This window comes from Cicer arietinum, chromosome 2 (genome assembly GCF_000331145.2).
Source record: "Cicer arietinum cultivar CDC Frontier isolate Library 1 chromosome 2, Cicar.CDCFrontier_v2.0, whole genome shotgun sequence".
Taxonomy (NCBI): Eukaryota; Viridiplantae; Streptophyta; class Magnoliopsida; order Fabales; family Fabaceae; genus Cicer; species Cicer arietinum.
The window spans coordinates 767,846-789,054 of record NC_021161.2 but is presented as its reverse complement, the minus strand read 5'-3'; the positions used below and the strand labels follow the sequence as shown (position 1 = coordinate 789,054).

Sequence of the window (21,209 nt, the reverse complement as noted above, 5' to 3'; positions counted from 1 at the left end):
AAAACTTTTAATTTAATAAACTTTAATAGATATTATACTAATATTCATGTGGATGAATTAGAAAATTATTTATCAAAATATGGATAAGATTGATACACATTTTATATTATTGTAAAATTTGTCTTATGCACATTTTTTTTTTTATATTATTGTACAACTTGTCTTATTATTACGTATTTAATTTGTATATATTATCTGTAAACAAATTTATAGTGATAATAAATTACAACCCTTCGAAATTTTAAAATATTTGAATAAAATATATCTGATATGCTACACCATAAACTATTTTATTTAAAACGAGAAATTAAACTATATTACGGGTCCTAATTGGGCTGGGCCTGAATAAGTATCAAATGTTAACAGGCCCATAACTCTTAAGAGCGAGAAAAAGAAGAAACTTCGTTTCTCACATGTTCCCGTTCATTTTCAACAGTTACTCAACTCACTTAACTCAAACCACCGTCGGTGGATGCCATGGAAGCTTCGGCGGCGGGGACACTCTCTCCGACGGTAAGCCAGAGAGATCAATGGATTGTAGAATCACAAGTCTTTCATATTTATCAACTCTTCGCCGCTATTCCTCCGAACGCCCGATCCCTCATGTAAGTCACCGTCACTCTAACATTTCTTCATCCCCTCAATTTCTCGATTTCATATATATTAATTTTCTTCACTTTTTCAGGTTGGAGTTGCAACGAGAGAAACACATCGAGTTCCTTTCCAAAGGACTCCGCCACCTCGGTTCCGCTTTTTCCGTTTTAGACGCAAGGTCTCTCTCTCTCTCTCTCTATTATTTTGTGATTATTGCAAATTCTGTTATCATGATTTTTTTATTTTGGAAAAGAGAAGGAAAATTGAAGTTTGTTGTGGTTTTACGGTGCAGTCGACCGTGGCTGTGTTACTGGATTATTCACTCGATTGCTTTGTTAGGAGAATCTATTGATGATGAACTCGAAGATAACACTGTTGATTTTCTCAACCGTTGTCAGGTTTCTTTTATTTTCATATCACTTGTTATAGTATGAATCAATGAATGAAAGCAAATAATATAGGGAAACTAGTTGTTGCTGATGTTTTTGTTTTCATTTTTTGAATTTAATTGCTATCTATATACACTGACATTGTAAATTTTTTATTTACACAAACATTTAATTATAGCTCGATGTAGACATTTGTGTATTTATTTTAGGAAATAACGTTATGATTGAGAATTTGAGACTACTGTGAAATATGATTGGCTGTATTTTTACGAGGATTAAATTTGTATGCGCTGCCATTGCAAAATAATTCTAGTTATTTATAAAGATACTTTAGGAACTAACATACTAAATCTTAAAAATGTGATTTGATTGGATATAGATGTCAAAAAGTAATAGTAAACTCTTCATTTTATTTGTCATTTATTCAAACTTGTATTTTAATACATTGCATCCAGTCATATATCGCAAATTCTACATGTCTTGGTGTTACTTTTTTATTTACTATGTGATGTGAGTCTATAGTTTGTGTTGGCAAATAAAAACAATATTAATTGAAAAAAGAAACAAATATAAACTAATCCCAACATAGGAACAATGTTATCAAATAGCCGCCAAAATGGCGCTATAACATAGCAGAATCTGAACAAATCGCTATTGTTCCACGATACGCTATTTAGTACAAAATATTGTCAAATAGCCACTATTGCGGCATAGTGGAATTTGAACAAACGGCTAACCGCTATTAACCGCAATCTGCAACGGACAACATTGCAGTAGGAAATTCATTTCCTAGAACAAGATAACCTTGTTATATGATAGGTCAACTTGAAGTGTTCAATAAATATTGTTGTTATAATGGGTACGAGCAAGTTTTTTATTTGTTCTTATTATCCCATTTCCATCCCCTTATGAATTTCTTGTTCTTTAAATACCAACAGGATCCAAACGGTGGATATGCTGGGGGACCTGGCCAGGCAAGCAACTGTTATGCTTTTTCACCTATTTTTACTTGAACATCAGGCTATAGTTTTCTTGACTTTGATTCTCAGCTTCTCTCTCTTATTAGCTGCATTTCATTGTCTCCCATCTCTTATGTATATGAATAGAAACTAGTACCTTTGGTTAGAGTATAATATGACCCATACTTATCATATATAATATAATATATAATTCCTTCTTTTGCAAAGACTATGGATAATATGTCAAAGGGAGGTTTAGTAGCATGGTTCATGGTTCAGTTGTGTGGCGTATGAAGGCTGTAGTGTTTGAGTTCAAGCCAAATTCAGTTGAATTAGTTTCAGCTTTATTTTTATCCCCTTTTCCCCATTTTGTTGATTCAGTTCTGGTCAAGCAGTACTTTATATTTTATAATCTTCTTTGTTCATGTAATGCTAATGCATATGACATGTATTTTTTGGGTCAACTTTTTACTGTAACTGCAGTCCTGGAAGGAGTATAAAACTTCTCAAAATTTTAAGTTGTGTTTTTCCTTTAAATTCTTGAATTGTTCGAAAAGCATAATGCTTACAAATATCTAAAATCTTCCTCAGATGCCTCATCTTGCCACAACTTATGCTGCAGTCAATACTCTTATTACTTTGGGTGGTGAGAAATCTTTGGCATCTATTAATAGGTGGTCAGTTTATGCTCTTCAAAGCAAACCTTACCAATATTTTGTTTGTTAGATTTCCATTCTCGTACTATTGGGATTGATTTGTTTTGTATTTCGAAAATCTTATCTTCAGAGATAAATTGTATGGGTTTATGCGGCGGATGAAACAGCCAAATGGGGGATTCAGGTTTGTTATCATATTCATCTCTGCCTATATCCATTTTTAGTTGTATCATTCTGGTCACTTTGACTCATTAATGCTTGCAAGTCCATCTAATGCTTGCACACGTTACAGAGATCGCATTATTCATAATTTGATTTGGTAATGTTTGTGGGGCTAGTTGTGTAAAAATTTAAATCTGGCATCATGCACAAATCTAAATGATGCGACTTTGAGTAGTCTCAGTAGTGTGTTAAAAGTTTTTATTACTTGTAATAAATATTGGACTTGTTGTGTTCACACATGTAGAATTTATTTGGCAAATCATATTTTTTTTATTCATTATTTTCTTTTTCAATCATCAAATGCTTGATTCAGGATGCACGATGAAGGAGAAATTGATGTTCGAGCTTGCTACACTGCCATTTCTGTAAGTTGGTTTGTATATGTGTCTTTCTTGCACAGACATTTCACTATTTGGATCAACATCATGCATAGTTCTTACTAGTTTTACAATGGTCATTTTATTGGATTAGACGTGGCTCAGATAGCGTATTACTAGTTAGGAATGACAGGATGTCAAAGCTGTTGGCTAACTTAGACCTTTTCTTCTACCATTATTATCCTTTATTATTTTCATTGTGGGAGTTAGAAACTTTAATGCTAAGTCTGGTATAAAAAGGTATCTATTGCATAACATCGAGCATCTTGTTGGTGCCAGGTAGCAAGTGTTCTGAACATTTTGGATGATGAACTGGTCAGGAATGTTGGAGACTACATTTTAAGGTCAGTTTCATGAAGCAGTTGCTTTAGTTTTGGCATTAAATCTGGCTGTATGTTTCTATCTTGAAGAGCAATGTTTAGAATATAAACTTTGTACAACTCAAACTCATTACTACTGTTCCTACTTCCTACTGCTTTGATTGTTGAGTGGTTTTCCTTACTATCAATTTGCAAGGGTTCAAAGTATGCTGGCGTTTGAGAAAATGTTTTTAATGATCTCTTCATTAAGTATGTGGGGCCTCACATGTGATCTTTAAAGTATAGACACTAGTAATAATAGTTTAAAACTGCATTAGTCATAACAATGGTGGTATGGAGGGGAGGGGTACTGCGTTTTCTTCATTTTTGTTAGTCTAATGGTTTTGGCAATAAAAAGTTTTATCTTTCCATTAACTGTGTCTGGCCTTCAATGGGACCTTCAAGTATAAAGTTGGGTAATAATTGAAAGTCCCAATAGCCACAATGTTGGTGCCTTGGAGTATGTTGTATTGGGGTACTGAGTTTTCTCCATTTTTTTTATTATTCCTGCTATATGACGGTTTTGTAGAACTCTGGGTTTCTTGCTGTGTAAAATAGTTAATTGGTTAACTAGAAAAATGAAATTATTTATTGTATGCTCTGTTCTATTTGTTATGTAATACATCTTTTATATTCTATGCTGTTTCTTGCAGCTGTCAAACATACGAAGGAGGCATTGCTGGTGAGCCTGGTTCGGAGGCTCATGGTGGGTATGTATCTTCCTACTTTCTCTCCTCCGTTTCCTCAATTCTCTTTATAACTCTTCACAATGATATGATTTGAAATAAAAAACAAAAGGAGGTATGATAAGTCATCTTAGATTTTTACTGTTTTTTTATTAGGTATACCTTTTGTGGGTTAGCTGCAATGATTCTGATTGGTGAGGTTAATCGCTTGGATCTGCCTCGTTTAACTGTAAGAGAATTGCTCCTTTCTCAGTGGCTTCTAATTATTTGTAAGAATTTTTGAAGTTGTATGTAATATATATTATGTTTCCTTGCATTAGGATTGGGTTGTATTTCGGCAAGGTAAGGAGTGTGGATTTCAGGGGAGAACAAATAAACTGGTGGATGGATGCTACTCGTTTTGGCAGGTTATTGAAATTTTATATTTGTATCATCAGTTTTCTTTGTGATATAGTTGGCTGAAAACATGAAAGTAATCAGGGAGGTGCTGTTGTACTATTGCAAAGATTACATTCATTTATTGACGAACAACTGGCCGAGGCTTTACAGTTTTTTACGATATCTGATGTTGTACCTGAGGATAAGGAAAGTTTAGCTGGAACCTCCAGTCATTCAACTTGCCGTATCAGGCATGAAGGTAGGTTGACTTTGAAGCACATATTTGAAAAATTTCTATAATTTCTATATCACAAGACTAAGTTTTTCCCCTTAACACATACGTTTCTTTCTATTTTCATTTCTCAGAACATTAACACTTTACTTTAAATTCTAATTCTTGCAGGCATGAGTGAATCCTCTTCTTCTGATTTTAAAAATATTGGTTATAACTTTATTAATGAGTGGAAAGCAAGTGAACCACTTTTTCACAGCATTGCCTTACAGCAATATATTCTTTTATGTTCACAGGTATGCGTTTTGAGTTTTGTATATTGGTTTTATGTCTTGATCCTTGTATTTTTAATTTCTTTCCAAAAATACATTACTTGATCCCTAGAAAGCTTTAAATGGAAATTCTGCCTTATATGATTGCATATTATCTAAAAATTTAAACATTTTTTTTGATTCATTTGACAATATATTTGGTAAACATAGAGATGGATAAGAGGTAGATTTTTAAATTTTCTGTAACTGTAAAAACTAACAGTATCAAAATATTAATTGAATCATTTGACTTGTCAACTAAAGAAAGGTTGACTCAGATGATTGCACTTTCTGACAATTGAAAAACAAAGCTTAACCTTTTGATAGTTTTTCCCTTTATTTTTAGGTTAAAACCATGCTCGTTTTTCTGACATTTGATTGCATACTATCTATGTGCTTGCATTCTAGCTTCAATTTGTTGAATTTGCATTACTTCATTTGTATAAAAATTTAGTGACCATATCACTTTGGAATGATGCTTTTAGAGTTTTGACTAACTCTTGGGAAGTTAGGATATCTATCTTGCATTTCATTATAAATGCTTTGATTCTTTTTGCCCCTCACTCAACATTAATCTGTGCTTGATTGATGCAGGAGCAAGACGGTGGACTAAGGGACAAACCGGGTAAACGCAGGGATCACTATCACACATGTTACTGTTTAAGTGGGCTTTCATTGTGCCAATATAGTTGGTCGAAGCGCCCTGATTCTCCACCGCTGCCTAAGGTAGTAATGGGCCCTTACTCCAATCTCTTAGAACCAATCCATCCTCTCTTTAATGTTGTTTTGGAACGATATCGCGAAGCTCATAAATTCTTTGCCGGGTTGTGACTGTTGACAAGGTTTTAGCTACCAATAGCTCTCTCTATCTGTAAGAATGTAAAATGTAAAATGTAAAATACAATACTTTGGAACGTTAATAGAAATATGAAACATGAAAAAAACATTATTGGATGGAATTCATGTGAAATTGCGTTGTTTTCATTCCTTATTTGATTTGGCCCTTGCAAAGGGGTATGAAAAATAGATTTGTTTGTAATCTGAGTTGAGTTGGATGAGTTGAACTAAAATTAGGTGAATCAGAGTTTTATGGTGTCTTTAACCAAGGAGTTAAGTAAGAACCAGCGAAAAATTGGAGAAAGTATTGATTAAACTGATACACAATAAGTAGGAATAGGTGGTTGTTTGGTTTATTTTTTATCCTGTCTAAACTCAATAGAAAATTTTCTTTATAGCTAAATAAAGGTTTAGTTGTAAGCATTGGAAGTCCACGTATGAATCTTACACAGCCATGTGCTATCTGTTTCCCTGACATATTAGTATATAGTCTCCTTGATATTTTTATGTTAACTTAAATAGGGTATAAACCCATAAAATTCTTCTTCTCTGCAGTCTGCATTTAGTATGAGTTTTTTTTTCTTTTCTTTTTCCTTTAGGCTTATTTGAAAAAAAGGTTAAACCCTAGTTAATCACACATTTGTCATGAGTGTAAGGTTGGTTAATTGAGTCAATGCTATTGGCTTCATTATATAAATTATTTACGCTGGAAACTGTAGCTTATGATCAAACAAACCGTTCTGTGTTAAATTAAACATTTTACCTTGCAATGAAATGAAAACAATTATCTTTTGACCGGCCTTTCTAAATTGTTTATTTTTAGCTGCTTCCCAAAAGCTGTTTGGCCTCACGATGTAATCAAATGACAAGTGATTTGGTCTCTTGCTTGTTATTTGTCACTCATAGTCAAAGCTATTAAGAAATTGTTGCAATAATCTTTCAATAGATATTTGCGGCTAAATTAATCATTTTACCTTCATGTAAACCAAAAGAGATTTTTTTTTTCTCTCCAATTATCAAATTGAAAATTTTAAATTATGAAGTAGAAGAGCAACCACAATTTCTAAAAGACACTCGCATGCTTTTCATAGTCAAATGTCTTTTAGGACATACAAGCTACATCATTATCTATTGATGCACATTTGGTTAAAAATGGAGGCAGCCGGCTGGGCGGAAAAGGGTGAAAAAAGTATATTTATAACCTTGACGTGCGGCAGTCGAAGTTGGTGTCGGCTGAGAAGTGAATCGTCCGACGGCCGATGAGGGTGGACGGACGATAAAGTGGGACTGTAACGTTGAAAACATCCATTTATATATTGATATCTAAGTTTTTTTAGACATATATTTCAATGCTTACAAAAACAATAAAAAACAAAGTATTGGAATTGGAATAAACATCATTTTCACTACACAATAAAAAAGAAAAACTATCGTATAAAAACCATTTCATTTTTTGTGTGTGGATTGGTTATGTAATGCTACTTGTCATCATGGCCGAACGATATTTTTTCTCCAACAAGAAGAAAGGACAAGGTCATTTCTAGTTCTCACAAGTAAAACAAAACGGTTTTAAAAAATTAACGGGCAAAACTTAACACACACCAAAGATCAAAGATCAACAGGTAAACAAATTACACAAATTCTAATATAAACCATAATCTACAGTAGATTATAATATTTAAAAAATAATTAACATTTTCGACAATCGATATTATCTGTTAAAAATAGAAATTAATAATCATATTTATTTATATGATTAAAATAATGACAAATGATAAAATACGAGAAAATAAATATTTATATTGTATTGAATTGACGTCGATTAAATTACTGTCTTACCAATAAAGACGAAAGGGTTATGAGCTATTTTTTTAAAAGATTATCGTCGATTAACGTTAAAACTTTCAATAATTTTTAAGTACCGATTTATATGGTAGAATTCATTAACAAATTAAAACATATAATATAATTTTATTTCAAGCGTCCATTTATTACAAAATACAAAAAAAAAATGTTGATTTTCATATAATAATATTTTATAATTTAGAAAATCTTTGTTAAATATTTATAAAAAAAAAAACTAAAACTATTTTGCATTTGTTTATCGTAATCAAAATCAAATTTTTCTTTTCAGTTATTAAAAATAAATTTACAATAAACTACTCAAAATAATTTATAATTTCAAACGTTATTTGGATTATTTTCATATTCATATGTTTTTCTAAAGTTGTGAAACGAGAATCCTAAAAGTGATTTTAGAAAAAAAAGTTGTAACAAATAGATTATAAATCTACAATAAAAATATATTTACTATTAACCAACTAATATAAGTGCGAGTTCGATCTCTTCAATCAACAAAAAATTAACAATATTAATTATTAACTTTGAAAGAAAAAAAAACAGAATAATAAGAGTACTTAGCTAAAAGAGTAACAAAAGTGTTTTTTGTAATAAAGAATATTTTAATATTTTTTGGTGTATTGGAAAATATTTACTACTTAAGAGGTTTTGTGCAAGGAAGCAACATGCATTTTTATGAGTGTTCATTTTTCTCATATTGGAAACTAAAACTGAAACTTGTGTGCTTCTAGTGCAAAAGTTTTTGATTTTGAAACACCCCATTATGAGTTTAAGTAGCATTGAAAGCTTACCTGAATTTACAAAAGATGAATTAGAAGAAAATGCAAAAAAAGAAGAGAACAATGAATTAAAAGAAAATGCACAAAAAGAAGAGAACAATGAATTAGTACTAGTGTTGGAGGAGAAAGCCACTATTATGAATCCCAAGGATGACATAAGTGTAGACATTGGTGTTGCATCCAATTTCTTGGGGTCTAAGAAAAAGATGAAATATTGGTATATTGCTTTGTTGTGTCTTAGGATTGCTGCTTTTGTGTTCTGTTTGATTTCTTTCTCATTGATGAGTGCTAATGAGCAAAGGGTTGTGGTTGATGAGACGATAGATGGAGTTGAGTATACAGTTACATACCAATTTCGTTGGTACAGCTACAGCGAATTCAAGTATGTTCTCTTCTTCCTTTCTTGTATCTTATAATCATGACATTTATGTCTGTAGGATTTGGAATTCTCTCTTATTCAGTAGGTCCAGTCAAAAATCAGTCGTTGACTTTTGACTGGATAAACTGCATAGACTAGAGAGAATTTAAAGTAGTTTTTGTATCCTTAATTAGTTTATATTACTGTTTATTATCTTTAGACAATATATAAGGGACTGATATTAAATGAATATTAAAATTAATTGCATACTTCCATTATATGCATTTATTGAAAAGTGAACAATCGTTCAAATGAAGCAGGAACATAATTACAATTAAAAAATTACCATAGTGATTATATTGTCAGATGCATAGATACAATTGAATGAACACATGAACAATGTTATCAATTATGTACTTGTGTGCATTTTATTTATTTGTTTAGTTTAGAATTGAATTTGTTGTTCTAACAAAATTCAACTATCAATTTTTTTTCAGTCTACTAATTGAATTTCAATATATTTTCTGTTGCTTGTTTATTTGTTGTTATTAATTCTATATGCTACAAAATTCCATATTCTACAGGTATATTTTTTCAGCAAATGTGCTTGGATTTGTGTATTCTGGGGTGCAAATTTGTTATTTAGTGAAGTACATGATCACTAAAAAACATACACTAAATCCCAAGCTGCAAGGTTACTGGACTGTTGCCATTGATCAGGTAAAGCCACTGGGAATTCAAATTAATTATATCTATATTTCGCGATCAACAATTTAATTAAACGTTTATTATATAAAAATATAATAAATATACATTTCAGTTTTGACACTACGAATACAATAACACCTACTAAAATTGTAAATACTAGATGTATGATCGTATCTCTATAAATTATACTGAAAACTCTAATCATATTATATAATAAATGATAAAAGAAAATGTAACTGACACAAAAAAAAAAATATTAATGTAATTCTTTATAGAAAAGGTGAATATTTTTTCAAAACTAAAGAAGATGTATATGAATCTAATTTTCTTTGAACTTATATGTAGGTAATGGCATATATTTTATTGTCAGCTTCATCATCAGCTGCAGCTACCTCTCATCTTTATAAAAGCTTCTTGATTGAACGTAATGCACTCAAATTCGTAGAGATGACAAGTGCATCTATTGCTATGTCTTTCTTTGCATTTAAGGCCTTTGCTGTAGCCTCTTTTGTCTCTGGTTACATCCTTAGTAAGTTTACCTAGTTATAAATGTACTTGTACTCTTTGTTTGTAGTAATTAAGTACTATATGTGTCAATTACAATTGATAATTAGTTAAACTTTATCCTTTTCATATTAGAAATTTTTCAATTTTTAAGAGATGAGATGTTAGGTAATGGGCTTGGGCCTTAGACAAACAAATGGGTTCAATAGAGAGACACATTGATATTATTATGTTAGAAACTTTATGGTTTGGATATAGAAAAAAATGTGTTTTCTCTGAGGAGCTTTTACTATCAAATTATATAAGTTTTCTTTGTAATACATTTACTTCCAATTAATAATATATTTGTATGTTTTTTTTTTAGTTCCAAAGATTTGTTCATATATGTTTTACTTTTCAAAGTTAAAAATAAGAATTTAATTTACATTCATTAACAATGCAAAATAGTTTTACAAATATATCCAATACTACTTCAAATATTTATTTATGTGGATACAATGATTATATTTAAGTTGTGGAACAATGTACCATATCACCACATATTCTTTAGTCACAAGATAAACCATATAAAATAAATATTTAAAAATAACAAACATATCTCTTAAAGATTTCTAACACACAAGTACACTTTAAAATAGCCAAAATAGTACAAATGAAAGCTAGAGAAATTAATGTGCTTGATTAATCATGCTTATGGGATGGGATGAATGACAATTTTTCCAATAGCTCTATTAGTATTGAGATAGGAAAATGCTTCCAAAGTTTGAGAAAATGGAAAAGGGCTTTTAGGGTCCAAAATTGGCTTCACTTTTCCACTTTCCAAATAAGGTTGCAATGTCTCTAACACAATTCCATCTGAAGTGAGTAAGAAAGGGATAGCTGGTGGTGTTCCTGGGGGCAATATTGTCACAACTTTTCCACCTTCTTTAATAGCCTTTAGTGCCCTATCACTTTGACCTATTATTGGAAAATAAAATGTTAATGAATGTTGAAATATATAATGTATTTAGGGAAAATTCTAAATGATGGATTAATGGTTAAAACTCATTTGAAAATTTATTGACGATTGATGACATTTAACATAAGTTATCGAGTTTTCTTATATTTATGTCTGACATAGTGAATTCAATTGATGTCGATTCAACGACGAATTGAATTTTCATAGGAATATTTATTTATTTATTTATTTTATCGAACGAACATCAATCGAGTCATTGTCTCAATTGTAATAAGGACCAAAAAGATCATTACGAGGAGAGTCAATAATCTTTTGTTAAAGTTTCATACGACTTTTAAACACCGGTCCACATGAGACTATTTATAAAACTTTCACTATTTAGATTTTAATTTTCTTACACAATAGTTGTAAAAAGTTTTACAATTTCAACAAATCATACACAAACTCATCTGTATAATTTTATAAACAATTATAATTAAAGTCAAATATTTTAAATAATTTATCGATTATAATTGATTGACAATATAAAAAAATTTTACGCCGAAAGTATATATTAGTTAAATCCTTCTTTCTTTCTTTTTTGATTAAAAAAGTTTAGATGAGTACTTTTGTTGTAATTTTGTTTTTGTATTTATAGATTAACAACTTAGACATAATAAAGCATATTAATATAGGTTCAAATTCAGTACAAATGTCTCACCTACTGCATCATACACCACATCAAACTTTTCTGTAAGCTCTTCAAAATTCTCCTTAGTATAATCAATTGGAAAATCTGCTCCCAACTTCCTCAAAATTTCAAGTTTTGGAGTACTAGCAGTTGCTGCAATTCTAGATGCTCCAAAAACGTGTTTGGCAAGCTATAGCAACACAACAAATAATTGAATTCCATTAGAGGATAAAAATACTATATACAAAAACAAAAAAGTGTCATTAGAAATATACAAGAGGCAAAACAAGGATCATAGAAAATTGCAATATATAAACATATTATAAAGTATTTTTATAAACTCTTTTAAATAATCTCAAATTAACTTATCACTAAACAATAATGATTTGTTCAAATTAATCTAAGCAATAGTCCTTATTTGACAACATTAATATTACAAAAATCAACTTATATTGAAACAATCAAAAATATTTTTTTTCTTCTATTAAAAAGTATGTTTATATAGAAAAATAAAAACCTGAATAACAAGAGATCCAACTCCTCCAGCACCTCCAAGAATAAGCAAAGATTTAGAAGAAGAAAATTCAACTTTTTCAAGTCCTTGATAAGCAGTGATTATTGCTAAAGGAAGACTAGCAGCTTCAACAAAACTCAAATTAGATGGTTTGTGAGCAAGTACTTTTTCTTCAGCAACAACATACTCTGCCAAAGTACCAATTGTTTTTGGATTGTGTAAAGTAATTTCATTAATATCACCATAAACTTCATCTCCAACTTTAAATTTCTTTACTTCTTCTCCAACACTAATCACCACTCCAGCAACATCATATCCTGGCACAGTCTTCACACCACCACCACACAAAATATTTAATCAACAAAAATAATATAAAGCATGTTAGGCCCTGTTTGGTTAAATATGAAATGAAGTCAAATTGAAAATAATTTATAAGTTATTTTCATAAAGTTTATAATATATATAAAAAATCTTACTGGCAAAGGAGAGTCAATGTCCTTGAAATGTCCAAGAGCCCTCTTAATATCAACAGGATTAAGGGCAGCAGCCACAACTTTGATGAGCACTTGATCATTCTTGGGGTGTGGTGTAGGTACATTAGAATCAAACTTTAGAATTTCTTCTATTTTACCATATTGAGAGTAAACCCAAGCTTTTGTATGAGATGGAATACTTGGTGTGCTTGCCATTATCACTTCCCTATTAAGAGTAAGAGAAAGAGATAAATAAACAGTAATATTATAGATATGAGATTTTGAAAGTTGAACTTTGTGTTGGTGATTGTTGTGTGATAATGCATACCAAATGGCTATTTATAGATATGAATTATATGTTACGACTATTTAAAATGTTAATATATCTAGTATAAAATTAAAAGATCGATGGTGTATTTGGTCAACATTTTAAATAAGATACATCAACTTTTCGAATACTATTTTTACTTTTACTATGGATGAAACATTTTATTTTTATTTTTAGTTCATTTCAGAATAGTTAATAAAAATCCATTATTGCCTTTTATTACTTTAGGCCATTCAATTCAGCTAGCATGCATGAAGATGATTTTGAAGCTAGGTTCATGAATTGATGTATGCCATTCAATTTTATTACTTTTGTACTCTCATATTTCCTCAACTTGGCTATCCAATACAACGTACAAACAATTACACAAAAAGTTATGAATCTTAATATTTTAGTAATTTAATTTATACATCTACAACGCAATTAATCTTAATAAAAAAGGTTAATCTATTAATCTCTATAAAATACTCACTAATCAAATTAGTCTCTACAAAAAAAATTCATAATGTTAACTCAATTTTGTAATTTTGGCGAGTCTATATTTTATGAAGACTATAATAATTTAATATATCAATTTTAATTTTATTTTAAAGAAATTAATTTTCATTATAGTTATTATTAATAAATCTTTGTTGTTTCTTTTTACTAATTACTTTATTTCCTACGGTGACTTCATGCGTGACATCACACAAGCACGTTTATTTTTTCTCTATGGCCAAAACAAAGACATGTTTAGTATGTGTTTTGGCTTTGTATGTGTTTTGGCTTGTATTGTACAATTGATCTTTTTCATGTTTGTTTCCAAGGTAGAAAGAACATGGACCTGCGTTTAACTTGAAGTTACATAATGTAGCTTTTTGTTTCCACCACAAATATTATCTCGTAACGTGGGAATCATGTTACTGCAATTTTAAACATATCTTTTTAAAATATAGCTTATACAAAATTAATATCGCAAAAAGTAATACATAAATTAATGATTTAATTACAGTATTATTTATCTATTTTTATTTGTTATTGGAGTTATTTTTTTTTTATCTCAGAAGATATGATAAATTTCATCATAGTTAACTCGCTCAACTGCGCGATTTCGGATTTGAATTTGGGACAAGTCGTTCAATCTAACAATATCGATATTTGTCAGTTAAACTATGATTTGAAGACTCGTATTTCATTTTAAAATCCTCCAATTTTACTCATTTCTTTAAATTTTTGAATTAAAAATGGTGATGTTAGATGTCTTACATGACATGTCGCATACAATTTGATGATATAAAATAACGAACACTTATTATATTGAAAGAAAATCCCTTAATAAATTTCATTTATCAACTTCATAATTTATTCAGTTTTTATAATTTAATTAATAACAAGTTAATAATAGATATAATTTTACATTCTCACGTCATATGTCGGACCAATTAAAATATGTCATATCACTATTTTTGCGTTAAAAAATTTAAGTGAAAGATTAAATTTAAAAGCTTTTAAAATAAGAGGACTAATTATAAAAATATGTAAAAATAGAAGAATTAAAATTATAATTAAACTTAAATTAATTTATATTTAAATACGTTAACATAAAATCAGTTCTTATCAATTTATGTAGTGTGCATAGATTAAATCAAAACTACTTTTGAACGTATATTTACGAAAATAAACTTTAATGTATTTATTTTTGTCTCAGTTTTGGAAAAAAAGTGTTTTTCTTATATTTGAAAAACGTGTTAAAAAAAGCAAAGAAATTGTCAGAACTTAGATCGAAAAGTTAAAAGATAAAACATATGTCATGTATAATTATTTCAAAAATAATCATAAGCTCGATTAAAAAGTAAATCAAACATAGGCTAATTCCTCTTACATTTATCAAACAAAATAATAAAGATAATTTAAATAAAATGAAGAGAAAAAATAAACACATAAAAATAATAATAATAATAATAATAATAATAATAATAATAATAATAATAATAATAATAATAAATTCATTATACCTTCGACAATAGAAGTTGCGTGAAGCAACTTGAAAGAGATTTAGAGACCGAAATGAGTTGTGCAAGAGGGAGAGGAAAAACGTGAGAGATATTTATGAGGGAAATGAAGAATGAAAAAAAAATTGTTATATAACTCAACCAATAATAAATAGTCGATGATGAATTGATTTGGGGCTCACCATAAAAACTAGGATTCCATATTTCTTAGAGAATTGATTTTGCAAGTTTAATGTATATTTGATTTAGCAGAGAGGTTAACCTAAAACCAAATAGTTACATGTATTTACATATTTATGAAGAAAAAGTGAGTAATGTGTGTTTAGATTAAAGTTACAATTTAAAAAATACGATAATAATATTATGAGAAGCGAGAATCGAAGTGAGGTGTGGTTCTAATCATAATTCTAATGCATGTTGACTCTATTTTTTTAGAGCTAAAATTATTTTTCGAGGTATAAAATTGATTTTTATATAATTGAGTGTTATTATCTAGTATAATTGATATTGTCTCTAAATCTGATTCTGACTTAAAGTTAAAATTTATAATTTTTAATATAAATATAATTTTTTATATTAAAATTTATTATTACTATAAAATTAATAATTGATTTTAGTTATCGCAAAAGCATACACATTTAATATGTTTGGTAACACTCTTTTTAAGTATCATAGATTTCCAAATCTTCTCTTTGATGAGATTTTATCTCTTTGCAAAGCTTCCCATTTTATGTTGCTCTTTTTTTTTTTTTTGTGTTTTCTCATCCTCCTTAATGAGCCTTCAATAAAATGATTTGGTTCAATAAATTTTCTTTATTTTCTTCACAATCTGCAATTGAAAAAGAAAGAAGGAAGAAAGAAACTTGTTTTTGAGCTTCCCTCATTAGATATGGGTCATGACTCAAATTTGATCCAGTTATACAAAATATACATTGGGCTTGGGCCATATTCTCCCCTTTTTTTCCGAAAATATTATCTCATACACATTTATACTTCTATCCCTAAATTTTATTTTATTTTTCTTAAAACAAAAGTTAAATTTTATGTTTTTTTTATATGTTTATGTTCAAAAAACTTTTTTAAAACTTTTTTAGAACAGAACACAGTTTGAATTTTCTAAAACATATTTATGTTTCATTAAAATTTTTGGATACACAAATTTTAAATTTTATAAAACATATTTATGTAGCAGAAAACTAAGTTCAATTTTATGAAATACATGTGTTCCGAAATTTTTTTTTAAAGTTTTTTCGAAATCAAAGTTGAATTTAATAGGATAGAAAAAAAAATATTGTTTTCGAAAGAAAAAAAGTAAAATAAATAGTTTCTATAAAAATATGAGGATAGGAGTATAATATAGGGTACAAGATAAGAAGAAAAAAAAAAACTTTCTTTTTGACCAAATTCAGAAACTAGTAGGAAGGAAAAATAAAGTTTCAATTACTTAAATTTCTTTTTTTTTAAAAAAAAAAATTGTGTTAAATTTAGTTGCTAACTAGAAGATAAGATTCTCTTAAAATAAACAATTGCCCATATAACTTTGAACCAAACCGAGAACAAAAAATTTGATCCAAATAACTTTGGAATAGTGAACTTGATCTAGTGACCAATTGAAGACAAAAAGAACTAGGATAACAAGGATTGATTAGCACTAACTACATGCCAGTCAAAAAGAGCTATGAACTATAAAATAAACAAACTGATGAGGAAAATACATTATGACAGAGTAAATTTTTTCAAATAGAATCCAAATTAAGTTAATTACTACATTTAATAATATCAACGATCTAACTTAAAAGACCAACAATCCACTTATTGTTAGTTTTACCAGGTTCACTTTTGACAAGACATTTTTGAGTTAGAATTTTATTGATCATCTGTAATTCAATTAAGAGTGATCTTGTGATTTGAGTTGATTTTGAAATAAAAAATTATCTGATTCAAAAATAAAATTAAATGTAAGTTGGTTTGGATGACACATTTAATAAAATTTGATTCGATGAGATCCAATTACAAACGGTTTAATTTGAATTAATTTTTAGATATCCAAATTACAATCGTTAAATTAATAATATTAATATTATAAAAAACATTATAAAATAGTGGGTGTGATCTAAAATATAAATGCAATATATCATGTCAATAAAAAAAAATATTAAATTTACGTATGAGGTTTGGTTCGAATTGGTTTTGAAAAAGAAATCCAAAATTCGATCCAGTCTATATGGTTTATACAAAATAACATCGAAAAATATTCAAATGTTATTTGATTTTGTACATTTTTTTTTTATCGATTTATGATTTTCTTTTAAATCAGTTTTAACATGAACACTCCTAATTCTAATGATGAATATGGATTGAATATTGAGTTTTCAAATCTATTGAATTTCTATGATTGGGTCGAGTATTTACACTAATAAGTTATTTTGTTGTGAGGGAGAGAGAACAAAGATAATATTAAAAACATTCACCTCTAAAAATAGAAAAAGATAAATAAAGGTTACTTTTATTATTTTTGTGAAATATTAAAATAAAAAAAGTTTTTTTTTTATGGAATTGTTTGCAAGTCCGTCAACTCTTTATAGGGTAGAGCGGAGTGATACTATTGACTTGATCATTTAAATTGGTCTTTTCTATTTTGCTTTTTGGCAGACTAGTCATGGACCAAACTAACCTAATTTTCCATTCTTACTAATGTTGAAAAAATTATACATACACATCTAAGATCTTATATAAGAATAAAACAAAGGAATTAAAAAACATTAAAAAAAATAGAAAAATAAAAAAACATATAATAATTTAATCTTTTAATACGTCCACAAAAATACTTTAACAAAAAAAAAATAATCCATCTTTGAATTAAAAAAAAAAAAAAAAAAAAGCGGATTTTGCACTCCTTAAACTAAAGGTGATAAGTTCAAGTCTTTTTCATATATGATTCTAAATCATATTAAATATTATCCCCTAAAAGAAAAAGAAAAAACATTTCTTTATTAATACGAGTTCAATTTCCTTTAGACAAAGTTAGTAGTTAAGGACATTAATGTTGTTTACTGGTGGTTAGGGATGAGACATCCCATTAAATCCAAGATAGGGTTTTAGGTAAACATATATACACACAAAAAATGAAATTGTTCGTTGGTGTATCATTTTTAAGATTCCCTATCATAGAATTGGTGAATCGTCTACTTCCTATATATGAAAAACTATACATCATCCAATTAAGACGGTGTTTGCTTCATTATAGACTTTTCTTTAATTATTTCTTTAAGATGACAACTCATTACAAAAAATATTAAATAATTAACATGTTCGGATTTGAGGTATGCTAATATTATTATAGATAGAAAAATATAATTTTTTTAAATATTCAATAAATTCAAAAATATTTTATATTTTAAACCAAGAAACTATCTACAACTTAATTTTTTTATTAAAAAAAATATATTAAACACAAAAAAGTTTATATATTAATTGAGCTATAAATCCATGAATGTGGCCACTTAATTAATTAAAGTTATGTCTAGTTATACATTAATTAGTTTGTCACCTACTTTTTAGTTCTAACTACTGGAGGAGGATTTGACATACACACAAAATTTTTATATATACTATATATATAAAAAAAAAATGATAATGTCAAGTTTATTTTAAAAAATATCAAGTTAATTTATTTTATTTGTCTTCTAGTCCAGGTCACAAATTATTGTTTCCTCAACTGCACTTCTATGATTTGATTTGTCTTGATTTAGTTCCTTTGACCGATTTCATGAAAGTTGTTGGAGAAAAAGAGAAGACTCTACATGGAATTATGTTTTTATTTTTTAAATATTTTTTATCATACCCTATAAAAAATCAATTCATTGAAATAATAAATTGCTTACTTGCTTTCTATAATTGACAACATGACACAGGTATATGTTTGGGTTTAAGTGGGTATACATTATGTGTATAATTCTTTTTATATATGTTTTTTTCACTAGTGACAAATTGATAATTTTATTAGAATATTTTAGTCGTTAAATATGAATATTTCTTTTAACGAAGATTTGAATTTAAATTATCATAGTAGATATTTTATTTGGGTGATAGATCCATGCAAATTCAATATTAATTATTTGTTATGTTTATATGTGATTTCATATGTGTATATCTATATCTCTAAGGTATTTTTGAAAACTAATTTTTTACAAGAATTTGTATTTCTTTACCATACAATGTAAGTGCATTTGAAGAACTTTATCCTTATCCAAGGGTGTAATAGATTTCTTCAAAACTAGAATTATAATATACCATATACAAAAAATCAAAATAAAAAATCAAACAAAAATAACTATTGAGACTGACATAAACTAGCTATTGATATTATATAAACCTAAATAATTATTTATTTTGTAAATACAATTTATTTGACAGCTGCAAAAATATTAATATGTAAAAATCAATTTTGAATTTGAAATTCTAGATTTCTCTACATTTAAGAGTTTAACTACTAGAATATTTGATTAAAAAAAAAATACAAATAACCATCTAGTATATTAATTTGTATTCATATAAAATATAAAAACAAATTATTAATATTTTTATAAACACAAAAATAGTAGTATACACATAAGGCTATTAAAATAGTAGTATAGACATGAGGTTATTGACCTACCTCAATGAAACCCAATCTCATGAGTAGCTTGATGATTACCAAAACTCTTCCAATTAATATTCTTTTCCCCCTTATCTTAATTTGCATAATAAAGGAGTGATATTAGTACAACTAGGGGAATATGTAACTTTTAGAAAGTGGGCCCAGAAAGGCCCACATAAATGGCTTGGTATGAGGGGTCCATCATGTCTGCTAACCAGTTACCAGCTTCGTTGCAGCTGGATGAGGCCCACTTTATTGGATCAAAATTTCAACCAATCATTGCTGCCGCTTTTAACACGTGGCAACTTTCTACTCGAACTTTCACCTCTAGTAACGACACCGCACGGTCATGTTAAGAATGTATCTATTCTTTTCGCGTCCAAAAGCCGTTAATCCCGCCCCCTTATGCTTCTTACGTTTCAACTGCAACTTTGAGATTAAGCAAATCAATTCCTAAATATTATTATTATCTAAACAATTTTTTTTTATTATTTTGATAAACCAAATTATGCATTGCTTTAGAGATAAAATGCATCTAATATTTTTTTTAAACAAATATTCTAATTTGTGTGGTAGGGTAACAATTATGAAAATCATTAAATAAAACAGAGAATAGTGTCGAAGGTAAAATTATGTTTTTTCTTTTCAAATTAAGATATAATGTCTAATCCAATTATATCGACATTTAAATTAAGATTTAGAGACTTTTTATTAATACAGAATTTGAATCTGCAATTTACAAATCAAAATTTTGTTACCATTAAATCAAATCATTATAGTTCTATCAATAATATAGTTGACTTTATATTTCTTGTGATAATCAATTTGACATAAATTAATTAGGCTGGCTTTTGATGCTACTAATTCAACTTATAAATATTTAAAAATTAGTGAAATAAAATACATATACAAAAACATATAAATATTGATTTAAATACGATAAATATTTAAGAATATATGAATTATCTTGACAATAATTTATTTAAAATAAAGGATTTTGTCTTGGTAACAATCCAAAATTATTATATTATTTAAAAAAAAATACATTTGAAGAAGAGGAAAGGAGTGGGAGAGAGGTCACCTTCTTAGTTTTGCTTCAAAATTCCAACTCAATGCTGCAAGCACACCATTCACATCACACATGCATATCTATGGATTTTAATCTCATGTGCTCAAAATTCCATGCAGTTGTTTCGTAACTACATCAATAACCATTCATCAAAATTAAACCATCAATATAAATAAAATTCAGAATTTTAAATTTAAAAAATTGAAAATATGATCTAATTATGAACGTCCGATCTTAATCAGACGATCATTCGTATGTTGACTGCACAGCTGCGTAAAGTTATTACCGCATGAGATCCAAATCCCATATGATATCATCCTCAATTCCCATTTTACCCTCCATATTTGACCAATATTCC

General features: G+C 28.3%; 3 protein-coding genes and 1 long non-coding RNA gene across 4 annotated transcripts; 2 read left to right on the top strand and 2 right to left on the bottom strand.

The window, feature by feature from the left end:
- Window positions 1-399: 399 nt before the first annotated feature.
- On the top strand, window positions 400-6,147 carry LOC101501751 (protein farnesyltransferase subunit beta). The gene is made up of 14 exons (XM_004489226.4): window positions 400-605; window positions 686-772; window positions 887-992; window positions 1,922-1,957; window positions 2,534-2,616; window positions 2,729-2,782; window positions 3,134-3,185; window positions 3,477-3,541; window positions 4,210-4,266; window positions 4,399-4,471; window positions 4,563-4,649; window positions 4,723-4,879; window positions 5,024-5,148; window positions 5,758-6,147. The coding sequence occupies exons 1-14, from the start codon at window positions 478-480 to the stop codon at window positions 5,992-5,994; spliced, it is 1,347 nt and encodes a 448-aa protein (XP_004489283.1). The 5' UTR covers window positions 400-477; the 3' UTR covers window positions 5,995-6,147.
- Window positions 6,148-8,510: 2,363 nt separating this feature from the next.
- On the top strand, window positions 8,511-10,580 carry LOC101512779 (CASP-like protein N24). Its single transcript, XM_004489257.4, is given in 4 exon segments — window positions 8,511-8,586; window positions 8,589-9,021; window positions 9,582-9,717; window positions 10,051-10,580. Coding segments are annotated over 4 exon segments (828 nt in total). The 5' UTR covers window positions 8,511-8,525; the 3' UTR covers window positions 10,249-10,580.
- A 73-nt stretch (window positions 10,581-10,653) lies between these two features.
- LOC101502075 (2-methylene-furan-3-one reductase-like) lies at window positions 10,654-13,150 on the bottom strand. Its single transcript, XM_004489227.4, has 4 exons — window positions 12,828-13,150; window positions 12,355-12,678; window positions 11,868-12,027; window positions 10,654-11,166 (listed from the first exon to the last, which is right to left on the bottom strand). The coding sequence occupies exons 1-4, from the start codon at window positions 13,038-13,040 to the stop codon at window positions 10,901-10,903; spliced, it is 963 nt and encodes a 320-aa protein (XP_004489284.1). The 5' UTR covers window positions 13,041-13,150; the 3' UTR covers window positions 10,654-10,900.
- A 6,510-nt stretch (window positions 13,151-19,660) lies between these two features.
- LOC140919262 (uncharacterized) lies at window positions 19,661-21,120 on the bottom strand. Its single transcript, XR_012161859.1, has 2 exons — window positions 20,864-21,120; window positions 19,661-20,205 (listed from the first exon to the last, which is right to left on the bottom strand). It is a non-coding gene; the product is annotated as an uncharacterized lncRNA (long non-coding RNA).
- Window positions 21,121-21,209: the final 89 nt, after the last annotated feature.